At 43.4% G+C, this 26,446-nt stretch overlaps 2 protein-coding genes across 2 annotated transcripts in view; both read left to right on the top strand.

The window, feature by feature from the left end:
* LOC101275752 (thioredoxin domain-containing protein 8) overlaps positions 1–26,446 on the top strand; it is a 709,525-nt gene that overhangs the window by 65,709 nt on the left and 617,370 nt on the right. The window lies entirely within an intron of this gene.
* TXN (thioredoxin) lies at positions 1,622–21,205 on the top strand. The gene is made up of 5 exons (XM_004269349.3): positions 1,622–1,779; positions 12,312–12,416; positions 12,857–12,916; positions 20,387–20,452; positions 20,937–21,205. Exons 1-5 carry the CDS (start codon positions 1,756–1,758, stop codon positions 20,997–20,999), a joined length of 318 nt encoding a protein of 105 aa, XP_004269397.1. The 5' UTR covers positions 1,622–1,755; the 3' UTR covers positions 21,000–21,205.

Raw genomic sequence — 26,446 nt, 5'->3', positions numbered from 1 at the left:
GAGTCCAGGCTCTTAAAACACATGCTCGCCTGCCAGTTCCCTGTTCCCTGTAATTGTAGCATCCCCCATAATCCCCTCTCTACATCGGTCCTGGACATTTGGAAGGTCCTTGAAGAGGAGATGTCAGCTGAGGGTGGTTTGGATGGCCAATGGAGATCTGTACCTCCACTTCCTACAGCTCAAATATTTATTGTCATCTCCCATGTAAATGTACCAACTAATAGGCCCAGAAGCTGGGATGTAAGTTGGGCTGAAGACACAGCAGAAGCAAAGCAAATTTTGTATTGTGCTCCTGGTACCCCGTCAGGCCTCTTCTCTGCCCCACTATTCTTATTCTCTACGGGAAGGTTGCTGCATTCAAGCCAGCCCATCCTCCCTTTGTCTAGGACTGTCTTTAGAATGTGTCCCTTGTCTATATCCTTACCCATGGACCGTGTTCCTCAACCTTGTAGAAACTTTGCACAAGAGGTTCAAAACCTGTTTTCCTTCCCTCCTCTCTGTTTGAAAGAGCAGACGGAAGGAAGCCAGGGAGCAGTTTCACCATCCCAGCCAATCACACCTAGATGAGCTGCATCCAGAGTGCCTCCACCTGAAAAATCGTGCTCCGCCCTCCTACCCCAACAGCATTCCACGACTTTCCAGCCTCCTGGCTCTCATTCCAGCTCAACAACTTGCCCATTTCCACTCCCAGCTTCCCTCCTGGCTTCACAACGCCAGCTAGCAATCCCCAATCGCCTTCCACAATCCCCAGTCCTGCCAACACATGACACCAACCACGACTAATTAGTGCTCACAACAGCTTTAATTATAACTACTTTTTGAGTGCCTACCATGTGCCAAGCACTCTCCTAATCACTTTACAAGCACTTTACTTAATCCTCAAAACACCACCGCCAGGAGTTAGGGACCATCATGATTCTCATTTTACAGAAAGGAAAACTGAGGCACCGGGAGGTCAACGCCTGCTCAGGGTCACAGCTGCGTCACTCCGGCGGGACTTTCAACCCGCATTAGCTGTCTGCTTCGCAGGATCCCAGCCACCTCCCGGCCGTCACTACCGCACTAAAATGCTGTGTCACGCTGGAGCAGCAGGTTCCCCGTTAAAGTGAAAAAAACAGGAAGGAGGGAAGAGAAGAGAACCTTCGCGATAAACTCCGGTAAGGAGGCGGAGGTGCACAAGCAGAAACACTTCCTGGTGATCGTTACTCAGCATTTTGTGGGGTTCGCGGGGCTGGCGGGCAGGGGTGCGACGGGCCTTTCCGAGAAATCGTAGGTGGCCTCTTCTCGAGCCTGGGCGCGTCCGATTAAGGGCTGGCTGGCCCCTTCCCAGGTGACCCTGTAGCTCATTGGGTGGCCTCCGCCCGCCATGCATAGTGCAGGCGCCCTTTACGTCACGCATCCCCACTCCCAGGTGGGGTACAGGTGGGAGGCGCCGAAGGTCTCCAGCCCAGAGGACTCCCAGGAGCTCCGCCCCGCGCCCGCCCCAGCCCTGCCCCTCCGGCCCCGCCCCTGCCGGCGGTCCCGCCCCCGTCCGGCCGCATCCGGGAGGCGGGGCGTAGCCCAGACGCCTAGGCGGGCCCGGGAGGCCCCAGCGGGCGCGCCCCCGCTACACTTACGCCGCGCGCGCCCGCCCGCCCCGCCCACCGTTGCTATAAAGGGAAAGCGGGCTGCGCGCTCTCCAAGCTTCGTCCGGTGCCTTGGGTCCGCTTCCGTGTATTCCAGTGTAAGGTCGCTAGTCAGACAGCAGCAGCCAAGATGGTGAAGCAGATTGAGAGCAAGGTAAGCGTTCCGGGGCCGGCCAGGGCGCGGCGCGCAGCCCCGGCAGGTGGAGTAGGCGGTGGGCCGGAGGTGGGCAGGCCGCCCCTTCGCATCCCTGGAGGAAGGGGACGCGGCGACTCGGCCTGGGACTGCGAGGAGCCCGGGCCTGGGCGCTCCCGGGGCGGTGGAGCGTGCCCTGGAGGGCTAGGTCCGGGTAACCTATGCGCCCGGGGGATGCACGCGCGTGGGGAGCGCCCTGGAGTCCTCCATTGCGCCTCCGCCCCCTCCCCACCCCAGCCGGGAAACCGCGATTGGGTGAAGGATGGAGGGAGTCTGCCTTTGGCCCCCATTTGTATCCGGACACGGGCCCGGGCAAGGAGGTGGAGGGCTCCTTGGAGAAAGCCGGGGCTTGCTGGCTGCCACTCTCCCCGGAGAGCGGCGTGATCCACCCGCGCTGGGTGCAGTGAGCTCCCTGGGGAGTGGATTTAGCCCGGACACCCCCGGCTGCCTCCAGCACTGCTCGGCCGCAGAGCTGACGCGTGTTGCATCCGCGCGAAGGGAGCGGTTCCGGGCTGGAGACACCCCCCGAACCCTTTCGCTTGTACAAGTCCGGCCCTAGGGGCCCAGGTGGCGTCAATGAGGTGAAGTCCGGGCCGCGCCCTCGGGACTCCTCCTCCTGCGGCGCAGGGCGTGTTTCCGGCAGCTCTGGCTTTGGAATGACTCAGTCCGCAAGGCTGGGCCCAGGGACCTTCACTGCCCTACCCATCTGTGATTCACCCACGGTGAATTTCGTGGTCGGTGGGTTTCGCTAGAGCCAGGAGTGCCCCTGAGAGCGGCCGCGCCCCGTTGTGTGCTCGTCGGCTTTCTGGTACCCAGACGGCGGTTCTGTCCTTTTAGGAATGACCAAGACAAAAAGTGTTCCATGTCGAGAGTTATTGCAAACTTAATACCCTCCTGCTTGGAAAACTCAGAGCCTAACAGTGTCTGGTGTACTGTGGCCCCTCAAGGAGTGGATGTTAAATGCTGAGGCACAAAACTGAGTGGGAGAAAACTGATGTTGCTCAAACAGTGGGACGAAACCGTTTACCCTGCGATACCGCCCACCCCAGTAAAGCAGGGGAAAGGCGGGTCGAGTGCCCCGACCTGGTTTAGGTGCTGGGGTTAGCTTTGGAAATGGAAGTTTGTCTGTTAATGGTTCCTTATCTTTTTGTTCCTTTTACAACCAGAAAACATAAAGATCGTTGTAGAAAGTTTGGAAAGAGAGATCTATTTCTTAGACGCAACCACAAAATAGTTGAGGTTGTTTTTATTTCCGAGCTGTGTGTTTGTCGTCTAATTTAGCCTGAACACTTTCCGTGTAATTAGCAGCTTTTTGCGATCATTTCAATATCGGAAGACATTGCTGGACATTTGGGCAGTTTTCCACGCTTCAGTGAATGTTTCTGTTCATAAGCCTTTATACAGAGTTCAGGCTGTTTCCTCAGGTTAGGGTCTTGAGTGCAGGGTCAAGGGATGTGAACCTTTTATGACTTATTAACAACCTTTTCATTGGTTGAAAAGAGAGTGCCTTGGGCTTCCCTGGTGGCGCAGTGGTTGAGAATCCGCCTGCCAGTGCAGGAGACATGGGTTCGAGCCCTGGTCCGAGAAGATCCCACATGCCACAGAGCAACTAAGCCTGTGCGCCACAATTACTGAGTCTGCGTGCCACAACTACTGAAGCCAGCACGCCTAGAGCCCATGCTCTGCAATGAGAAGCCACCGCAGTGAGAAGCCTGTGCACCACAACGAAGAGAAGTCCCTGCTCGCTGCAACTAGAGAGAAGCCCATGTGCAGCAACGAAGACCCAATGCAGCCAAAAATAAATAAATTTATTTAAAAAAAGAAGAAAAGAGAGAGCCTTAATATTGAGTTTTTTCCACATATTTTTATTCAGTGTCTACTGAGTGACAAACAACAGTCTATGAGGGGAGGAGCGGATGGTCTTCTGCAGAGTCTGGTGACCTCATGAGTAGAACATCTGAAAACCTATGAAAGGAGTGAGAAATCTTTGGTCTATATGAATTGTTTCAGAATCCAAACACTACAAGCAGAAAATTGGTTCCTGGAGCACATTTCAGTCTTTCCCTATTTTAGTTCTCGTAATTGTGGCACCCTCCTCCCCTCATCAATACCAAGAGGTACAAGGGTGACAGTAAATTCATCACCCAGAAAAGCACTATGGCCTGGGGCCCAAAGTCCCTGATAATTAGTTGATGTTCAAAACTATGATCCAGAGTCAATCAAAAGCTAAGCTAATGTTTCTTGTAAATTTTGAGTACACTTTAGCTTTTCATCCTGATGGACTTCGTGCCGTGGGCCATCCAAGACAACTCTGAGGTTTTGGTAGTTTAGAGCCACTGGGATCCATTTCCGCTCCAAGTGTGTTAATGGACTGTAAAAGTGAGGAGGAAGAAATCAAGTTTTTTGAAGAATGGCTACTGCCATTTCTTTTCTTCTTTTTTTCTAATAGTATTTTATTCATTTTTAAAAATTTTTTAGATTTAATTTTATTTTTTTTATACAGCAGGTTCTTTTTTTTTTTTTTTTTTTTTTTTTGCGGTACGCGGGCCTCTCACTGCCGTGGACTCTCGCATTGCGGAGCACGGACTCCGGACACACAGGCCCAGCGGCCATGGCTCACGGGCCCAGCCGCTCCGCGGCACGTGGGATCCTCCCGGACTGGGGCACAAACCTGTGTCCCCTGCATCAGCAGGCGGACGCTCAACCACTGCGCCACCCGGGAAGCCCCAACAGGTTCTTATTAGTCATCAGTTTTATACACAACAGTGTGTACATGTCAATCCCAATCGCCCAGTTCAGCACACCACAATCCCCATCCCCCTGCGGTTTCCCCCCGCTTGGTGTCCATACATTTGTTCCCTACATCTGTGTCTCAACTTCTGCCCTGCAAACCGGTTCATCTGTACCATTTTTCTAGGTTCCACATACATGCGTTAATGTATGATATTTGTTTTTCTCTTTCTGACTTACTTCACTCTGTATGACAGTCTCTAGATCCATCCATGTCTCAGCAAATGACTCAATTTCGATGGGCATTTAGGTTGCTTCCATGACCTGGCTACTGTAAATAGTGCTGCAGTGAACATTGGGGTGCATGTGTCTTTTTGAATTATGGTTTTCTCTGGGTATATGCCCAGTAGTGTGATTGCTGGATCCTATGGTAATTCTATTTTTAGTTTCTTAGGAACCTCCATACTGTTCTCCATAGTGGCTGTATCAGTTTACATTCCCACCAACTGTGCAAGGGGTTCCCTTTTCTCCACACCCTCTCCAGCATTTGTTGTTTGTAGATTTTCTGATGATGCCCATTCTAACTGGTGTGAGGTGATACCTCATTGTAGTTTTGATTTGCATTTCTCTAATAATTAGTGATGTTGAGCAGCTTTTTATGTGCTTCTTGGCCATCTGTATATCTTCTTTAGAGAAATGTCTGTTTACATCTTCTGCCCATTTTTGGATTGGGTTGTTTGTTTCTTTAATATTGAGCTGCATGAGCTGTTTATATATTTTGGAGATTAATCCTTTGTCCATTGATTCGTTTGCAAATACTTTCTCCCATTCTGAGGGTTGTCTTTTCGTCTTGTTTATGGTTTCCTTTGCTGTGCAGAAGCTTTTAAGTTTCATTAGGTCCCATTTGTTGATTTTTGTTTTTATTCCCATTACTCTAGGAGGTGGATCAAAAAACATCTTGCTGTGATTTCTGTCAAAGAGTGTTCTTCCTATGTTTTCCTCTAAGAGTTTTATAGTGTCCAGTCTTACATTTAGGTCTCGAATCCATTTTGAGTTTATTTTTGTTTATGGTGTAGGGAGTGTTCTAATTTCCTTCTTTTACATGTAGCTGTCCAGTTTTCCCAGCACCACTTATTGAAGAGACTGTCTTTTCTCCATTGTATATCCTTGCCTCCTTTGTCATAGATTAGTTGACCATAGGTGCATGGGTTTATCTCTGGGCTTTCTATCTTGTTCCATTGATCTATGTTTCTGTTTTTGTGTCAGTACCATATTGTCTTGATTACTGTAGCTTTGTAGTATAGTCTGAAGTCAGGAGTCTGATTCTTTCAGCTCCATTTTTTTCCCTCAAGACTGCTTTGGCTATTCGGGGTCTTCTGTGTCTCCATACAAATTTTAAGATTTTTTTGTTGTAGTTCCGTAAAAAATGCCATTGGTAATTTGATAGGGATTGCATTCAATCTGTAGATTGCTTTGGGCGGTATCATCATTTTCACAATGTTGATTCTTCCAATCCAAGAACATGGTATATCTCTCCATCTCTTGGTATCATCTTTAATTTCTTTCATCAGTGTCTTATAGTTTTCTGCATACAGGTCTTTTGTCTCCTTAGATAGGTTTATTCCTAGGTATTTTATTCTTTTTGTTGCTATGGTAAATGGGAGTGTTTCCTTAATTTCTCTTTTAGATTTTTCATCATTAGTGTATAGGAATGCAAGGGATTTCTGTGCATTAATTTTGTATCCTGCAACTTTACCAAATCCATTGATTAGCTCTAGTAGTTTTCTGGTGGCATTTTTAGAATTCTCTCTATATATAGTACCATGTCATCTGCAAATAGTGACAGTTTTACTTCTTCTTTTCCAATTTGTATTCCTTTTATTTCTTTTTCTTCTCTGATTGCTGTGGCTAAAACTTCCAAAACTATGTTGAATAATAGTGGTGAGAGTGGACATCCTTGTGTTGTTCCTGATCTTAGAGGAAATGTTTTCAGTTTTTCACCATTGAGAATGACGTTTGCTGTGGGTTTGTCGTATATGGCCTTTATTATGTTGAGGTAGGTTCCCTCTATGCCCACTTTCTGGAGAGTTTTTATCATAAATGGATGTTGAATTTTGTCAAAAGCTTTTTCTGCATCTATTGAGATGATCATATGGTTTTTCTTCTTCAATTTGTTAATATGGTGTATCGAATTGATTGATTTACATATATTGAAGAATCCTTGCATCCCTGGGATAAATCTCACTTGATCATGGTGTATGATCCTTTTATTGTGTTGTTGGATTCTGTTTGCTAGTATTTTATTGAGGATTTTTGCATCTATATTCATCAGTGATATTGGTCTGTCATTTTCTTTTTTTGTAGTATCTTTGTCTGGTTTTGGTATCAGGGTGATGATGGCCTCATAGAATGAGTTTGGGAGTGTTCCTTCCTCTGCAATTTTTGGAAGAGTTTGAGAAGGATGGGTGTTAGCTCTTCTCTAAATGTTTGATAGAATTCACCCGTGAAGCCATCTGGTCTTGGACTTTTGTTTGTTGGAAGATTTTTAATCACAGTTTCAATTTCATTACTTGTGATTGGTTTGTTCATATTTTCTGTATCTTCCTGGTTCAGTCTTGGAAGGTTATACCTTTCTAAGAATTCGTCCATTTCTTCCAGGTTGGCCATTTTATTGGCATAGAGTTGCTTGTAGTAGTCTCTTAGGATGCTTTGTATTTCTGCGGTGTCTGTTGTAACTTCTTTTTCGTTTCTAATTTTATTGATTTGAGTCCTCTCCCTCTTTTTCTTGATGAGTCTGGCTAATGGTTTGTCAATTTTGTTTATCTTCTCAAAGAACCAGCTTTTAGTTTTATTGATCCTTGCTATTGTTTTCTTTATTTCTATTTCATTTATTTCTGCTCTGATCTTTTTTTTTTTTTTTTTTTTTTTTTTTGGCAGTACGTGGGCCCCTCACTGCTGTGGCCTCTCCCGCTGCGGAGCACAGGCTCCGGACATGCAGGCCCAGCAGCCATGGCTTACAGGCCCAGCCGCTCCGCGGCATGTGGGACCTTCCCAGACCGGGGCACGAACCCGTGTCCCCTGCATCGGCAGGCAGACTCCCAACCACTGCGCCACCAGGGAAGCCCATCTGCTCTGATCTTTATGATTTCTTTCCTTCTGCTGACTTTGGGTTTTGTTTGTTCTTCTTTCTCTAGTTCCTTCAGGTGTAAGGTTAGATTGTTTGAGATTTTTCTTGTTTCTTTAGGTAGGCTTGTATAGCTGTAAACTTCCCTCTTAGAACTGCTGTTGCTGCATCCCATAGGTTTTGGATCGTCGTGTTTTCATTGTCATTTGTCTCTAGGTATTTTTTAATTTCCTCTTTGATTTCTTCAGTGATCTCTTGGTTATTTAGTAACGTGTTTAGCCTCCATGTGTTTGTTTTTTACGTTTTTTCCCCTGTAATTCATTTCTAATCTCATAGTGTTGTGGTCAGCAAAGATGTTTGATATGATTTCAGTTTTCTTAAATTTACTGAGGCTTGATTTGTGACCCAAGGTGTGATCTGTCCTGGAGAATGTTCCATGCGCACTTGAGAAAAAAGTGTAATCTGCTGTTTTTGGATGGAATGTCCTATAAATATCAGTTAAATCTATCTGGTCTATTGTGTCATTTAAAGCTTCTGTTTCCTTATTTATTTTCATTTTGGATGATCAGTCCATTGGTGTAAGTGAGGTGTTAAAGTCCCCCACTATTATTGTGTTAATGTCGATTTCCCCTTTTATGGCTGTTAGCAGTTGCCTTATGTATTGAGGTGCTCCTATGTTGGGTGCATATATTTTTGTAATTTTTATATCTTCTTTTTGGATTGATCCCTTGATCATTATGTAGTGTCCTTCCTTGTCTCTTGTAACATTCCTTACTTTAAAGTCTATTTTATCTGATATGAGTATAGCTACTCCAGCTTTCTTTTGATTTCCATTTGCATGGAATATCTTTTTCCATCCCCTCACTTTCAGTCTCTGTATGTGTCCCTAGGTCTGAAGTGGGTCTCTTGTAGACAGCATATATATGGGTCTTGTTTTTGTATCCATTCAGCAAGCCTATGTCTTTTGGTTGGAGCATTTAATCCATTCACGTTTAAGGTAATTATTGATATATTTGTTCCTATGACCATTTTCTTAATTGTTTTGGGTTTGTTTTTGTAGGTCCTTTTCTTCTCCTGTGTTTCCCACTTAGAGAAGTTCCTTTAGCATTTGCTGTAGAGCTGGTTTGGTGGTGCTGAATTCTCTTAGCTTTTGCTTGTCTGTAAAGCTTTTGATTTCTCCATAGAATCTGAATGAGATCCTTGCTGGGTAGAGTAATCTTGGTTGTAGGTTCTTCCCTTTCATCTCTTTAAGTATATTATGCCACTCCCTTCTGGCTTGTAGAGTTTCTGCTGAGAAATCAGCTGTTAACCTTATGGGATTTCCCTTGTATGTTATTTATCGTTTTTCCCTTGCTGCTTTCAATAAGTTTTCTTTGTCTTTAATTTTTGCCCATTTGATTACTATGTGTCTCGGCATGTTTCTCCTTGGGTTTATCCTGTATGGGACTTGCTGTGCTTCCTGGACTTGGGTGGCTATTTCCTTTCCCATGTTAGGGAAGTTTTTGACTATAATCTCTTCAAATATTTTCTCTGGTCCTTTCTCTCTCTCTTCTCCTTCTGGGACCCCTATAATGTGAATGTTGTTGTGTTTAATGTTGTCCCAGAGGTCTCTTAGGCTGTCTTCATTTCTTTTCATTCTTTTTTCTTTATTCTGTTCTGCAGCAGTGAATTCCACCATTCTCTCTTTCAGATCACTTATTCGTTTTTCTGCCTCAGTTATTCTGCTATTGACTCCTTCTAGTGTAGTTTTCGTTTCAGTTATTGTCTTGTTCATCTCTGTTTGTTTGTTCTTTAATTCTTCTAGGTGTTTGTTTAACATTTCTTGCATCTTCTCGATCTTTGCCTCCATTCTTTTTCCGAGGTCCTGGATCATCTTCACTATCATCATTCTGAATTCTTTTTCTGGAAGGTTGCCTATCTCCACTTCATTTAGTTGTTTTTCTGGAGTTTTATCTTGTTCCTTCATATGGTACATAGCCCTCTGCCTTTTCATTTTGTCTTTCTGTGAATGTGGTTTTTGTTCCACAGGCTGCAGGATTGTTACTCATTTTATATATACATATTTTTAATTTATTTATTAGTTTTGTCTGTTGGGTCTTTGTTGCTGTGCGCAGGCTCTCTCTAGTTGTGTTGAGCAGTGGCTACTCTTTGTTGCGGTGCATGGGCTTCTCATTGCAGTGGCTTCTCTTGTTGCGGAGCACGGGCTCTAGGTGCGCAGGCTTCAGTAGTTGTGGCACTCGGGCTCAGTAGTTGTGGCTCACGGGTTCTAGAGTGCAAGCTCAGTAGTTGTGGCGTGCAGGCCTATTTGCTCCTCGGCACGTGGGATTTTCCCGGACCAGGGCTTGAACCCATGTACCCTACATGGGCAGGCAGATTCTTAACCACTGCGCTACCAGGGACGTCCCTGCTGCCTTTTCTTGAACTCCCAACTTCAACACACAGGCACTTTGCTGAATGCTTTTTCATAAACCACTCTTATGCCTGTTGATTACCTTTGGAATGGGTGTGTTTAGGAAAAGAGATGCTAGGTGCTGCTCTTATTTATCTGACCCAAATACATTGTTTTGTTTTCAGAATGTTTGTGTTAGTGATGGGGACCTTTATCAATCCTCACTGGTAGTTTCTGGGAGCTAGAAATTATGGTTTGCTTCTTAGTCAGATAGTATTGAATCATTTTCACACTGATGTCTGTTTTAGGCAAACTTTAGTATCCAGAGAATAGAACTTGTCATGAAGTCCTACATGTACCTGGCTCTGTGACTCATGTTCAGTGAAGCCAAAAGTTATTGCTGAAAAATATTCTAGGTTGAGAGTAACCTCACCTGTATTTACTGAGGGCCAACCATGTTTACAAAACCATGGATTCATCTGACCAGACGTTGTCAATCTTTATTTCCCTGTCTTACCTGGATCTTGCAGTAAAGAATGGCTGGTTTGACCTGAAAAAATCACATTAGGGAAGGCTTTGAAGGAAATTCATCTGGAAAAAATCGGTGATGGTTTGGGAAAACAATTTCTGTACTTCTTACTCTCTGTGTGCCACCTCCACTACACACACACACCTCCCCACGCCCAAAGGTGTGGTGTGTTTGTTTGTATGCAGGTTTGTACCTGCATAACTGAAATGGGTACAGAAGTCATGACCTACCCATTCCAGGAAACACCATTCGTGAATTGTTTTCCCCAATAAACAGGAGGCAGAAAGTAGAAATCTAGAGCAGTAACTTCAGAGGAATTCACTTTAGTTTTTTTTCGTTAATGGTGCATTATTTACTTTCTTCTTTACTTGGACCAAATCTGATCTGATTCTTAGCTTTCAGAGGGGGGGGGGGCGTGGTGTTGGTTTTTAATTAAACCAATGTGACTGGCATTTTTCCCCCCCGTGAAGAAAACCAAGACTTCAGATATAGATGTTTGTGTTTTGATTTCTCTTCATGGCCTTGGTTTTGGTCAGCACCAGCTGACTGTGGTTAAAAAAGAGTCGTCCCTTGTTAACTAGAAGGTTAGGTTGCTAGGGTTACAGTATCAAAACCATTGGTAAATTATTCAGGGAGGCTGGTGGTAAGGGATTTCTTGATCATTTCTACTGGTGGAATTTTATTCAACAAGCATGGCTTACGAAAAATAACAAAGAAGATTCCCTTCACAAGGGACTAAAACTTTCATTTGGTCAACAATGAAGGCAGAAATCAACGATAGTATGTATGATCTCAATTCTGGAAACTCCACTAAAAAGAGTATAAGGACATATGCTTAATGTCAACAGTGGGTGTAAGGGTGTGGAGAAGGTTCTTTTCCTTGATATTTATTTTTTTTACCTTTTGGATGTTCTACCATAGACAATATTAGCTTAATCAAAAAGTTTTAGTTTTTAAAATGACTTGTGGTGTTTTAGTTGCAAGAGTCTATGCCTTTGTGACTTATTCAATTGAAGTGTGATTCCTTGGATCAATGAGCATTTAGTGAATGTCTACCATATATTATACCTAGATTTGATGTGGAAACTTTTTTTATATAAATTTATTTTATGTATTTATGTTTTTTTGGCTGCGTTGTGTCTTTGTTGCTGCTCGCCGGCTTTCTCTAGTTGTGGCGAGTGGGGGCCACTTTTCATTGCGGTGTGCGGGCTTCTCATTGCGGTGGCTTCTCTTGTTGCAGAGCATGGGCTCTGGGCGCATGGGCTTCAGTAGTTGTGGCATGCAGGCTCAGTAGTTGTGGCGCACAGGCTTAGTTGTGCGCCACAAGGCTCAGACCAAGGCTCGAACCCGTGTCCCCTGCATTGGCAGGCGGATTCTTAACCACTGCGCCACCAGGGAAGTCCAGATGTGGAAACATTTTTAATACAAATGTCTTTATTTTCCTTTCATTTACTTAGTTTGGATGTGGATTAACCAATTAATACTTTATATTTATGAAGACATGAATATTGATACACTGTATACATCGTATTTGTTTCACCTTATCAAATAACATTACACCACAGTAGGATTTCCTCAAACAGTTTATTTGCTTTGTTTTCCTTTTTTTATTAAAAAAATAGGCCCTGAAAGCAGGACCTCCAAATTGTGTTTTGTGTCGCATTTTATCAGGGCTTTCGGAAATAAACGTAACTTAACATCTGCTTTTCTCTTTCCCTTAGTATGCTTTTCAGGAAGCCTTGAACAGTGCGGGAGAGAAACTCGTAGTAGTCGACTTCTCAGCCACGTGGTGTGGGCCTTGCAAAATGATCAAGCCTTTCTTTCATGTAAGTATTTATTAGCCAACTTCTGCTTTTGTAAACTATTTGTGTGTCTGGGGTTGGTGGTCACAAAGCTAGGAAAGAAGGACAGTTAGAGGTTTTGTTGTCGGGTCTTTGGTCTAAAAATCATAGCATAACAGTTTAGGTTTGACACATACAGCCTATTGAAGACGACTTTCAGAAGTTTATTTGGTTGGCTTAAGTGGTTTTGTTTTTCTTCACAGTGAAACATGGGCCCTATTTGAAGTTCAGGAATCAGCGTTGATGTTTCAAATTATTTTATACCAAGGAGAATTTGATTCAGGGAAAATGTCTTTTATGCTTACCTGTCCCTAAATATTGGGATCTTTAGTCCCTACTTTTAAGTTTCCATTTAAGAAGCTTCAGGGTGTTGGCTGCCATTACCCACTGCTAAATCTTTGTGGATTTTTTTTCTAATTTTCTAGTCTCTCTCGGAAAAGTATTCCAACGTAGTGTTCCTCGAAGTAGACGTGGATGACTGTCAGGTATGTGGCTGGAAATTTGGAATAATGTTGAGCTTTTTGCATTGGCCTTTTTCTCTGAATTACACATTGCTTGTTCTCATAAATAAGTAAAACACTAGAATTACAACCCTAGTTAAAAAGTTTATTTCAGAAGAACAGGTAATTGTGCCAATTATGAGCTTAATCCTAGATGTCAGGAGCTAAGTACATCACATCCTAAAATAAAATGTCACCTGTCATTCTAAAAGCCCAAGTAATCTACCTAACATTCTGAGATGCTCGACAAACGGAAATTGAAGAGACCAGACACCAAGATGCCTGATTCGAGAGCTGAGAGAAGAATTGGGGGGAACATTTCAAGATTGGTTTAATTTAACAAATGCTCGTTTAGCACTTGGGACCAGGCGCAGTGTTCTTTGTGCGTAACAAGTATGGATTCATTTAATCCTTTGTCCTGTCATCATGCCCAGGTTGACCGTGGAGTTACAGTTAGTAAGTAGCAGAGCAGGGATTTAAACGTGTGTGGGCAGGTTTGCTTAGCCCCAGCAGGGCAGGAGTGGGTTAGGGTATGAAGTGGCAACAAAGGTGCTCGACCTGGCTTCCAGTCCTGGCCCAGTGACGTCTGCTTTAGGCTCATTTCTCGTATCCCTTGAACCTTGGTTCTTCCATGACCAGATCTTGATACCTGCTCCCACCAACCTTGTAAGGTTGATTATTCATTGAGCAAACATACATGGAAATCCTGCAAAAGGTCCAGAAGGGTCTATAAAAAGGGTGGGGCTGGGGTGGGGAAACGTATGGCAGTATTTTCTAAGCCTGTGGGCACCTCCCAGTACCACATTGCTTATTCCCAGCACATTTCTCATCTTTCTTTCTTGCCGGACAAGCTCCTTGACTTAAGCTTCACATCCTCTCCAGGAATTCTCCTCTAGTTACTCCCTTTTATGCCCAGACTAGGTTTGTTCCCTTCCTCTGTGTCCCCCTGGTGTCCTCTGCCCCTCCTTTTCGTGGATTGATGGTTGTCCAGTGGGAGGATCGTGTCCCTTATTAGCGCTGTGGGCTTGGTGACGTTATCTGTTCTGTGCCTCAGGTTGCGCCTCTGTTAAATGGCAGCGTTAATCCAGCATGGAAGGCACTTGTCAGGATCGTGTGAGATAAGACCTGTGAAGTGCTTAGAGCAGTGCCTGGCGCGTGATAAGCATTCAGTACGCTTAGCTATTACTATAATGATCTTTGTGTCTGTGTCTTCATTAGTCTGTCAGTTTCTTGGGATCAGGGACCCTGTCTTATTCGCCTTTGTTTCCTCTTTATCAGCACACCTGTCTGACCTGTGGTAGGTGAAGAATGAATGAATTGGTATGGTTGTCAAGTAAAGTTTTTCTGATGTGTCCTGGGTTTTTGTTTTCGTTTTTTGCAGTACGCGGGCCTCTCGCTGTTGTGGCCCCTCCCGTTGCGGAGCACAGGCTCCGGACACACAGGCTCAGGGGCCATGGCTCACGGCTCACGGGCCCAGCCGCTCCACAGCATGTGGGATCTTCCCAGAACGGGGCACGAACCTGCGTTCCCTGCATCGGCAGGCAGACTCCCAACCACCGCGCCACCAGGGAAGTCCTGGGTTTTTGTTTTAAGTAAGAGTAGACAGCATGTGTTTGTGAAAAAACTCTTGCTCCCTATTTTAACCTAACTTATTTTTTTAAATCTCATCACCTTAGCCAGGTGAAAATGGCACCTGGAAAGGACTAAAGAAACTGGTACTGACCCTATCAGACAGCAAGTGAATACATTTTTATTTGGAAATACTAACATATGCTAGAGGCTGCACTAAGCCCTCTGCCTACATTGTATCATTTCATCCAGGCAGTGACCATGAGAACTATTTTTATCAGCATCCCCCCTGAACAGATAATGGGACTGCAACACAGAAGGGTAAAAGGTCGATTGAGGGCTTCCCTGATGGCGCAGTGGTTGAGAGTCCGCCTGCCGATGTAGGGGACACGGGTTCGTGCCTTGGTCCAGGAAGATCCCACATGCCACGGAGCAGCTGGGCCCGTGAGCCATGGCCGCTGAGCCTGCGCATCCGGAGCCTGTGCTCCACAACAGGAGAGGCCACAACAGTGAGAGGCCCGCGTACCGCAAAAAAACAAAACAAAACAAAAAGGTCGATTGAGGTAGAGCCTGTGGATTTGGCCCCTCTATGGTGCTGGGGCCAGGACCAATGCTTTCTGCCTCAATCCAAAACCTTTGGGAAGTAGGTGTGCAGAGCAGGCCCAGACTTCAATATGACAGCTCCTCCTTTAGACGTGGTTGTCATCCTCATCATCACTCTAAAAGTATGTAGACCTCTAGACCTTGAAGTGACCTTCTCATAAGTTGGGGACCTTTCACTTTGAGCAACATATGATTTTTTGTGTGTGGTTTTTTTAATACTCTTAATGACAACTATTACACCATCTAAATAGCCTCATCAACTTTTTGCGGCATTAAAAATTGAATTCCAGAACCCTTTGGTTACCCCATACACATAGCAATGGTCTGTCAGTTCCTACTTACCTGGCCATTCAGCAGAGTTAGCAAGGCAGGTGATTCAAACAAAAAGGAGTTCATTATCAATCCATGAGTTGTTTTTCCCCCATGGAATTTATGAATTACATGAGTGGATCTTCTTTTTGTTGCTTTGGAATGCTGTAGATAAAACCATCCCCTGATTTTGGCTCGAAAAGAATCAGATGAGGGATAAAAATGACATCAATTCATTATTTTGAGTATTAGATCATATCATTAAAATAGATGGAATATTTTAGGACTGAATTTGTTTTTATACAGATAATTCCTGTCCATGCAGACTCAGGGTACTTAATGTTTATAGTATCTTTGGGGCAAACACCACCTAGTTTTAATAGAAAAATCTCTGAACACTTGGGCTGGAAGAGATGATCTTTTAGGTGTAATAGATTCAAATGGACAGTTAGGAGGCATGGACATATAATGTGGTACACACACAAAACAACTCTGTATGCATAGCGAAGTGTGAATACTACTTTTGAAAATGATTGACTGATCTTATTTCCTTAACAGCAGACTCTGCTCCCAACTCTACAGAATATGATACTTATAAGCTCAAAAGAAACAAAGTAACTTAGGCCTGATAGTTTTGCAACCTTTTAGGATGCCATGTGTTTCCGTGATGAGAACAGCCAGGAATGAGTTAATAACAGGTGACAACAGCAGATTTAAAGTTATTTTGGCTATATAGAGTGCTGAGCTAGAAACCAATGAAACAAAAGTTAATAAGGTAAAATGTAGCCTCGTTACACTTACTAATAAAAACTAATAAAAATCTGAGATGGGCTAAAACTATAGGGATGGAGAACAGAGTGGGGGTGGGGGCTAAGGGGGAGTATTTGACCACAGAGAAGCTACTGAGGAAGTTTTATGGGAGTGAGGGAAGAGTTCTGTATCCTGATTATGGCAGTGTTTATATGACTACACAAGTTCCAGATTGTTTATTTTTTTAAAAATGGCAGGACCTGGGTCTGTCATTAGAGAGTGGCTAGCTTTCTGTTTTTAAATGAGGGAAGTGATAAACTTGAGATCAAGAATGTTTTTTAAAACCTCAAAGGTAACTACTTAATTTTTAAGTGTGCATGCCTTTCAAATCACTACAGGAGTGGGCCAATTGGTCCATAGAACAAGTAATAGAAAACAAAAGAAAAAAAGTAACAGAGGCAGTAGAGATCAAATATTAGTTATAGAACTACTAACCTTTACTGAGGTCCATAAAAGATTTTACTAGATGGGTATATACTGTCTTCCAGGATGTTGACTCAGTATTATTAAAATGCTAGTTAGTACTCTTAGATTCATCCAACATTTTTGGGAAATTGATCATGACATTCGGAAATAATGTAGTCAGGAAAATCCTGGAAAGTATTTTAAAAAACTAATTAGGAGGGAAGTCATAGAGGATGGGAAGGGGCAGGCCCCATAAAGTACATTAGCAGCAATAATTAAAACCGTGTGGTCTTGTAACCAGAGTAGGTATGTAGATCCATGGACAAGACTAAAAAGTCCAAAAAAGAAGAATAGAATCTATTAAACCATGTATTAACAGTTAACCATTTGGGGTTAAGATGTTGCATCTCTACCTCATTCTTTACCCCCAGATACAATCTAGAAGAAAGCCAAACATAAATTCTAGAAAATACTGAACATGTAGAAGTGATACACTGTCAAGCACATTAACTGCCCCAGTTCTTATATTCTTAAGAATTTGATTAACTGTTTTTCTCTGTGGCCATTGCAGAAATGGGCCTGAACAGTTCACTCACAGAACTGGAGTCTCCTAAATCCAACAGAGCACATGCTTTCAGTGACTGGCGTAGGGAAGGGCAGATGGATCCTGTTACATGAAAAGTCTTAAACTGGATGTCAGAAATCATGATACATACTGATAAACTGACACATTCAAACTGGGAGGTGGTTTAATCATGTGTATCTAGAGCCTTTAAAGTGAATATTTTCATCCCCTTAGCAATGCTTACTTTCATGGGTGGGGATTGAACCATAGTGTAGAGATGCTTAGGCAAAATCTGAGCCTTTTACATTATCAACCAGCAGATGAGTTAAAATGATCCATCCATACAGTGACAGCTTTCGGACCATAAAAAGGTGAGATTATACTTATCTAAATAATTAAAATTGAAAATGATCTTCTTAAACTGAGCAACTTTAAGGTTTTTTGCCCTGGGACGCGTCTGAATTTATTCACAAGAATGTGCGTAACCTAAAAGCCCAGTGTGGTGGATTCAATTATGGTACAGAATCCTGCATCACCTTTAAAAAAAAAATCACTTTCTTACCCAATGAGAGAGAATTCTTAATGCTTTAAAAATTTACCAAGTAAAGACTTGATTGCAATTTTTTTTTTTTTTTTTGGGCTGTGCTGGGTCTTTGTTGCTGCGCGTGGGCTTTCTCTAGTTGCAGCGAGCGGGGGCTACTCTTCGTTGTGGTGCGCGGGCTTCTCGTTGCAGTGGCTTCTCTTGTTGCGGAGCACGGGCTCTAGGTGCGCGGGATCTAGAGCACAGGCTCAGTAGTTGTGGTGCATGGGCTTAGTTGCTCCACGGCATGTGGGATCTTCCCGGACCAGGGCTCGAACCCATGTCCCCTGCATTGGCAGGCGGATTCTTAACCACTGCACCACCAGGGAAGCCCTTGACTGCAATTTTAAGACGTAAAACATATGAACATGACTTACAACACACTTCAAGTCTTTCTCAAAGCATTGACACCACTTCTGAGCATTTATCTTGTTTCTAGTTTTTTGTCTTATTTTATTGTAAGTTAGGCAGTTGTACCAATGCGGGAATGCTAAACTCTGGCTAGGAGAGGTATAAGGCATCCAGAATCTGAGAACAGCAATTAGACTATCATTTCCATTGATTGGGACCCTGTATTTTCTGCTGATAAGGCTTTGGGATTAGCGTTTTCATCTGAAGGTTGTGATCAGTATCCAGGTCCTGTTGTCTTTGGATGTGGAGTATCTTTTTTGATAGGTTCCAGTTTTTGTCAATGGTTGTCTAACAATGAGTTGTGATGTTGGTGTGCTCGAGAGAGGAGGTGAGCTCAAGGTCCTTGTACTCCTTCTTCCTTACTTATCTCCAGGTCCTGTTTCGCATGCTTTTATATGTGATGCAGGTCAGTTGCACCCCCTGTACGTTTCTATGATTAGAAGTGGCGGAAAGGGTGGCTCACACTTTCCAGACCACAGCCCTTCCACTGTGGGTACTATAAAAACAAAACTAACACCCACCTCTTTTGAGGCTTCCGCCAGCTGCTTGCATGAAAGATGGTATCCAACTGGTGGCTTCCAAGTGTCAGGAAGAGACAGGGAAGGGACTGCAGTAAACTGCTGCTCTCCAAGTGCTGGGAGGGGCCAGCCCAGTGTTTCCAAATCTTCAAGCAATTCAGAGATTTTTTTTTTTTTAAGCATTTACATGAACCAAGTAACATATCTAGACCAGCTTCAGCCCCCTAGACAACCAGTTTCCAACCTTTTAGCTAAACCAGTCCTTCTACCCTTCTAACTTGTCATCTTCTGGTTTCCCAATTACTCATCCTCAAGGTCCAGAGCCTTGACATGTGCAGCTCATCGTCTTCCTGTCAACTCTCCACCCCATTTTCCATCCTGGATTCTCAGACTACAAGGGAATTTCTGGAATTGTAAATTGGTACAATTAAAATGTTATGATCTTCATTTGGATGGTCTTATCACAGGTTCTTGGGAATTTCCTTATGACTGTTGCTTTCAGTGAGTACTTAGTGCCTGGAATATAGTAGACATTCAGTACATACTAGCCGTTTTATTGCAGCCATTACTGCCCTTGTGCTTCTTGTTGCCCAGCATTTAAAGAAAAAGTAAAGGTTATCTGGAAACAGCAGCGTCCACCACCCTTCCTGCCCAAACTGGCAACAGGACACGTGCAATTTCATAAAGACGTAAAACCACACTTTTCTGCCCGTCAGAGGAACAGGTGAAGTTAGGCTGGTGTGCTACCATTGACTGGTGGCTCAATCTAGGAACCGCTCCTTTTTTTTGAGGGGGGGGCATGCAGCCTGGCATATGGGATCTTAGTTCCCCAACCAGGGATCGAACCCACGCCCCCTGCAGTGGAAGCTCGAAGTCTTAACCACTGCGCTGCCAGGGAAGTCCTAGGACCACTCCATTTTTAATTCCCATGCCCCTTACTCCTGAATCCCCAACTGGAAGTCACCACGGTGTTTTTAGCTGACCTTCCTTCCTTTCCTGTGAAAGTGCTTTGGTCACCGTGGTCTGCTTCTCAGAGTTCTGCCTCCGTGGTTGGTGGCCTCCACAGCTTTTGCTGCTTGGTTAGGGCTGTGTGGTTCTTTCTTCACTTCTCTTCTGATCCTCTTTTCAGTGCCGAGCTGATGTATTTGATCCCTAATGTACCTGTTCACTTGAAACTCTTGTCCAAACCAAACCCTTTTCATGGCATTCCCCCCGCCAAACCTGGTGTGAACAAGGTGTTGAGAGGTAGGGGTTATAAAACAATAACAGAAAAACCAGTGTGGAGCTGTCCCTGTAGATCCCCATGACTTTATTCTTGAACAAGTCCTTTGTAAATAAGTTGTTCCTCTCCCTAACTCTAAACTTTCGCCTTTATGATCATCATCTATGTACCTCACTCCAGTACAACTGGGAATAATTCGATTAAACAATTTGAGTCACTGTATAGTATCTGATTCTAGTATCTCTCAAAGATGAGAGTACGTATTAATTAGAATTTTAATTGAGAATATAACCAATTTGGCTTTTGTGCTGCCATTGTAGTCCTTGTTTAAGCATATAAAAATTGGCGCTGAGTTCTGGGTACATAACAGGAAAAAGAATCTGGTTTTAGATCACAGGTACCAGAGCTCAGCACTCCTCATGGTCTTATTTTTATCTTCTTTCTACACCTCCCTTCCCCCCAGGATGTTGCTTCAGAGTGTGAAGTCAAATGCATGCCAACCTTCCAGTTTTTTAAAAAGGGACAGAAGGTAGGTACATCTGACCTTGAAGAAAACCAGCTGGGTGATAGGAAAGCATGATATATAAAAGAAGAAACTGAAGTGACTTACCCTTTACATTGGGAAGCACATCCCTGTTTTTTCAAGAATATTTAAATATGTCATTCTTCATTACGTACATAATGTGACATCTCATTGATAATTGATCTTTGCTAAAACTAAAATCACAGGGATTTGGTGATTAATCCCTGTGATTGGTGCTTATATTTATATCACAGTGCATTTATCTTTGTTCAGAGGTATTTGTGTAAAAAAACTGAGTCTTGACTTTTGAGGGGCTTTTGTTTTTGTTTGTTTTTAACTTTAAAGAACTGGGTGTTATCCATGGATATAAATTTTAAATAAGCTTATACTTAACTTCCTCTCCTCCCCAGGCCCATTCTGTGGTCATATCTGATATACAAAATAGGGATGCAATGCTACATCTAATGGCAATTCAATATTCTCTCAACAGGTGGGTGAATTTTCTGGAGCTAATAAGGAAAAACTTGAAGCCACCATTAATGAATTAATCTAATCATGTTTTCTGAAGACATGACCAGCCTTTGGCTGTTTAAAACTTGTAATTTTTTTTATTTACAAAAAGGAAGGATCAAGTATGAAGACTATATACCTAACTGCCATCTGATAAGTGACAATAAAATATTAACTGTACCCTTTTTAAAACTGTCTGGTGTCTTTGCATAGTTTTCAAAATAAATGAAAACTGGCCATTTGATGATATTTAATGTCCTAGTTATTTTCATATGTTCTTGATAACTTTTTTTTTTTTTTTAACCTTGTAGGCCACTGATGATTGAAGATTTTTCATGTACTTCTAGGAAAATCTTGTTGGAGGCAATGCACAGATAAGAGAGTAATATGTTAAAATTCTGTTATTATTTTTGACCTTATGCACAGAGAAAGTATTATTTTTTGTTCTAGCAAGCAGATCTCCTATGCTCTCTGAATGGTCCTCATGACCAAAATTGATGTCTGCCCATGAAGGAATTGTTTATCTCTGGTTTCAGATTCCTGTCCCAAAGGTTACAGTGAGGCGCCAATTTTGCTAATGGTAAAGGAGTTCTATTATCTGTTAGGAATTCTTCATAGGTGGCTCACAAGGGAGTTCCCGCAAACATTACTGTGGGAATTTGATTCTCTCAAGTATCTAATAAACTGGTTTTATATGCTAGATAGAAGTTCCAACCTAAGCAGTAAAGAGTGTGGACGTTACTGTTAATTTCATTCAAAGAACGTTGTTTCTTGTGTTCTAGACCCAAAGGGCTGGAGGAATGCTTGCAGAAATAGTTTTTAAATTTGTACAGTAAAAAATCAGAATTAAATCATATGCTCCTCACCATCCTTCTATTAATTTAATCTTTGCAACAATCCTATGAAGTAGGCACTGTAATCCCCACTTCCCAGTGAGGAAACAGGCAAAAAGGTTAAGTAATATCCCCAGCATCACACTAGTCAGTGGAGGATACGAGATTCAAACCAAGTGAGTCTGGAGCCTGAGTGCATGCTCAACTATTACACTGCTGCTCAGTGTAACAATGTAATAACTAGGTAAAATGATGGGCCCTTAGCTGGGTTTCTTTCCTCATCTGAAAATCAGGATACTGAACTTAGATGAACGTTCAAAATATTAATTGAATGCTTATTATGTGCCAGGCACTGTGCTAGGCTAGGGATATAGCTGTGAATAGGACACCCTTCTCATAGAGCTTACATTCTAGAAAGGGAGGCAAACTAATGAATAACAGACTGTGGAATACACTATGAGGCCAAAACAAATGGGCACAGTAATTGAGACTAATAGGGGGACCTGCTTGGGTTGGAATGGTTCTGACAGGAGACTAAGCTGAGACCTGATGGTGAAAAAAGACTGGCCAGCAAAGAGCCAGGCACTCTACTTCCCAGCAGAGAGAACAGCATGCAGCAAGACCCTGAGTCAGAGAACTTGGTACATTATAGACCCAGCAGAGATGCATGAAATAGAGGCAGACGGTGGCAGCACCCAGTCATCCAAGGCTTGTTCTAGGTGCAAAGGGAAGAAAGACATTGAAAGGTAAGCCTGAAGTAACATGCTTGGATATTGAGTTTATTTTGGCAGCTGTATTGAAAATGGGTTGGAGAAGGAGGCAAAGAACTAGAAAATCATTTAAGCTTTGGCATTTACCTAGGCCAGAGATGATGATGCCTGTGATTGGTTGATGGTGGGAGAGAGGGAACAAAGTGAGTATGGACTCAACATTTAGGAAAGACAATCCGAGGGACGTCTAGGAGTAGGATTCTAGAGTAAGTACCAGGTTTTTGACTTGAGCAAATGGGTGGTTGGGGTGCCATGTAATGAGTAAGCTAAGGAATTGGTGGGGAGGGGGCAGGTTCTCTTGGGACATGTTAAGACATGCTTTGGTGGTGTACATTTAAGATGATGTTATGCAGGCTGTTGGGTGCTAGCCTGGACTGGAATAGGAATTTGAAAGATGTAATGTAGATAGCTCTTAAATGTGTGAGATCACCCAGGAAGAGAATCCAGAGTAAAGAGGGCTCGAGACAGCTTGATGAGCTCCCAACGTTTAGAGACCAAGTAGAGCGGGAACCAACAAAAGAGACATAATGGAAGCCAGAGGGGAAGGAGGAAAAGCAAGAGGGTTTTATCCCAAAAGCAGAAAAAAACATTTCAAAAAGGAAGGTGTGTCAACTATCAAATGCTGTTTTGAGACTAAGAAAGATGACAGGAAAACAAAATGGAGAGTGATTGTGACAAAATTCTTATGGAAGGATAGGGATGGAAGCCAGGTTGGTGAGAACTGAAGAGTCAGTGATCAGAAATGACCCAGAAATCACACTTTTCATATCCATCCTAAACAAAGTATCATTTGGAAAGAAAAATGTCCAAGGATGATTGTTGCAGCATTGTTTATAGCAGCACGAAATTGGATCCCCATCAATAGAGAAATAGTTGAATCCAATATGATAAATCCTTTCTAGGTAATACAGAATTTGAAATAAAATTCATATTTATGGCAAGACAAGAAAAATCTAAACATAAAAGTTCTTCTCTGCCCTTTGGCCTCCCCTCTCTCCTCACTGTGCATTGTGTATCCACATGATGCATTGACCAAACCTCCCCCATCAGCAGGAATACCTGCTCAACCGTAAACAGCAACATTCACCTAGCATCAATAAGACAACTTCTTAAAAGATAATATTTCTTCTTGATCTTGTAAAGGGTCACATGACCTACCACAATGGCACTTAAATCTGGATTATGTAAACTGTCATTAATGCACCATTTAATGTACAGCCCTCTGTCTCAAAAAACATACATAAACTGTCTTAACTTGTAACAGGTGGAAGAGTTCTCAGAGCTTTCTGAGATGCTCTTCCCAGGTTATAATCCTCAAATTTAGCTGGAATAAAATTTTCTAATTTTTCTTAAATTGATTAATTTTTCATCAACAAGAATAACGAGTTATTAATAGTGAAATAGGAAAATTTCAAAGTCACTGAGTGAAAAAAGTTACAGAATGTGAACAATACAGAACAGTACAATTTTATTTGTGTAAAACACAAGACATGCTAGATACCTCCGTAGGTAAATCTGCGTGTAAATTAACATGAGAAGATCTTGAAGGAAACATTTCTAACCAGAGCAGTGACTTCTGGAGAGGAGGGTAGGTAGAGATTGATGAGTTTTAGTTTTATCCATAAATGTTTGGATTTTTCATAACAAGAATGTACTCATGCATTACTACAAGTTAAAAAAAATTAATTGTAAAGACGGGGAAGCAGGGTCTGTAAAACTCATGCAAAATTTTCTCTAAAGTAGAGCTGAGAGATAATAGACATTTTCTGTATAAGACAGTGGGTTTGCTAGCATGCAAATGGAAATCATACAGAAATAGAGATCAATTTTGTGGGAAAAAGGATTCCTGAAAAGGAATTCTTTGTGTAGTCAAGAAAGAATGGGTGGGGGGAGCTTCCAGGAGACAAGATGGAGGAATAGGAGGACCTTGCGCTCACCTCCTGTCACGGGCACACCCAAATCACAACTGCTGGACAACCATTGATTAAAAGGACTGGAATCGGGGCTTCCGTGGTGGCGCAGTGGTTGAGAATCTGTCTGCTAATTCAGGGGACACGCGTTCGAGCCCTGGTCTGGGAGGATCCCACATGCCGCAGAGCAGCTAGGCCCGTGAGCCACAACTACTGAGCCTGCGCGTCTGGAGCCTGTGCTCCGCAACAAGAGAGGCCATGATAGTGAGAGGCCCACACACCACAATGAAGAGTGGCCCCCGCTTGCCACAACTAGAGAAAGCCCTCGCACAGAAACGAAGACCCAACACAGCCAAAAATTAGTTAATTAATAAACTACCCCCAACATCTTAAAAAAAAAAAAAGACTGGAATGTACCCATAAAAGATATTCTACATCCGAAGACATGAAGAAACCATGAGACAGTAGGAGGGGCGCACTTGCAATATAATCAAATCCCTTACCACCTGGGTGGGCAACCCATGAACTGGAGAATAATTATATCACAGAAGTTCTCCCACAGAAGTGAGAGCTCTGAGTCCCATGCCAGGCTCCCCAGCCTAGGAGTCTGGCAGCAGGAGAAGGAGCCCCTAGAGCATTTGACTTTGAAGGCCAGTGGGGCTTAATTGCAGGAGCTCCACAGGACTGGGGGAAACAGAGATTCCACTCTTGGAGGGTGCACACGGAGTCTCGCACACACTGGGTCCCGGGGCAAAAGCAGTGCTTCCATATGAGCCTGGGCCAGACCTACTTGCTGGTCTTGGAGGGTCTCCTGGGGAGGCAGGGGGCAGCTGTGGCTTCCCTGGGGTCATAAAGGCTGGTGGCAGACATACTAGGGACCTATGTGAACTCTGGCTGGAGGCACATTTTGGGTCCTTGGCACCGAGACTTGGCCCCACCTAACAGCCTGTAAACTCCAGTGCTGGGACGCCTCAGGCCAAACAACCAACTGGGCAGGAATACAGCCCCAGCCATCAGCAGACAGGCTGCCTAAAGACTTCCTGAGCCCACAGCCACCTCTAGACATGCCCCTTGACACAGCCCTGCCCACCAGAGGGTCAAAACCCAGATCTACCCATCAGTGGGCAGGCACCAGAAGCAAGGAAACTACTATCCAGTAGCCTGCAGAACTGAGTCTGCAAACAGGTCAGAACCTACCCTGGGACCAACTGGTCCCTGCCCCTTGGGTGACCAGAGGGGATTGTACTGCTGGGACACATAGGACATCCCCTATGGAGGGCCACTTCTCCAAGGTTGAGAAATGTAACTAAGCTACTACATACATAAGAATCTAAATAGAAATTTATACAAAATGAGAGAGGGCTTCCCTGGTGGCACAGTGGTTGAGAGTCCACCTGCTGATGCAGGGGACGTGGGTTCGTGCCCCAGTCCAGGAAGATCCCACATGCCGCGGAGCGGCTGGGCCCGTGAGCCATGGCCGCTGAGCCTGCACATCGGGAGCCTGTGTTCCGCAGCAGAAGAGGCCACAACAGTGAGAGGCCTACGTACCACAAAAAAAAAAAAAAAAAAAAAAAAAAAAGCAAAGGAATACATTCTAGATGAAAGAACAAGATAAAACCCCAGAAGAACAACTAAGTGAAGTGGAGATAGCCAATCTTCCCGAGAAAGAGTTCAGAGTAATGATTGTAAAGATGATCCAAGAACTTGGGAAAAGAATGGATGCAGAGAGCGAGAAGTAGCAAGAAGTTTTTAGCAAAGAGTTAGAAAATGTAAAGAACCACCAGAGTTGAAAATATAATAACTGAAATAAAAAATACACTAGAAGGAATCAATAGCAGAGTAACTGAGGCAGAAGAACAAATCAGTGAGCTGGAAGAGAGTGTTGGAAATCACTATCACAGAACAGAATAAAGAAAAAAAGAATGAAAAGGAATGAGAACAGTTTAAGAGACTTATGGGACAATGTCAGACACACAA

This window comes from Orcinus orca, chromosome 6 (genome assembly GCF_937001465.1).
Source record: "Orcinus orca chromosome 6, mOrcOrc1.1, whole genome shotgun sequence".
NCBI classification, from domain to species: Eukaryota; Metazoa; Chordata; class Mammalia; order Artiodactyla; family Delphinidae; genus Orcinus; species Orcinus orca.
The sequence above is the reverse complement of the archived record's forward strand: the minus strand, read 5'-3'. Positions and strand labels throughout refer to the sequence as shown.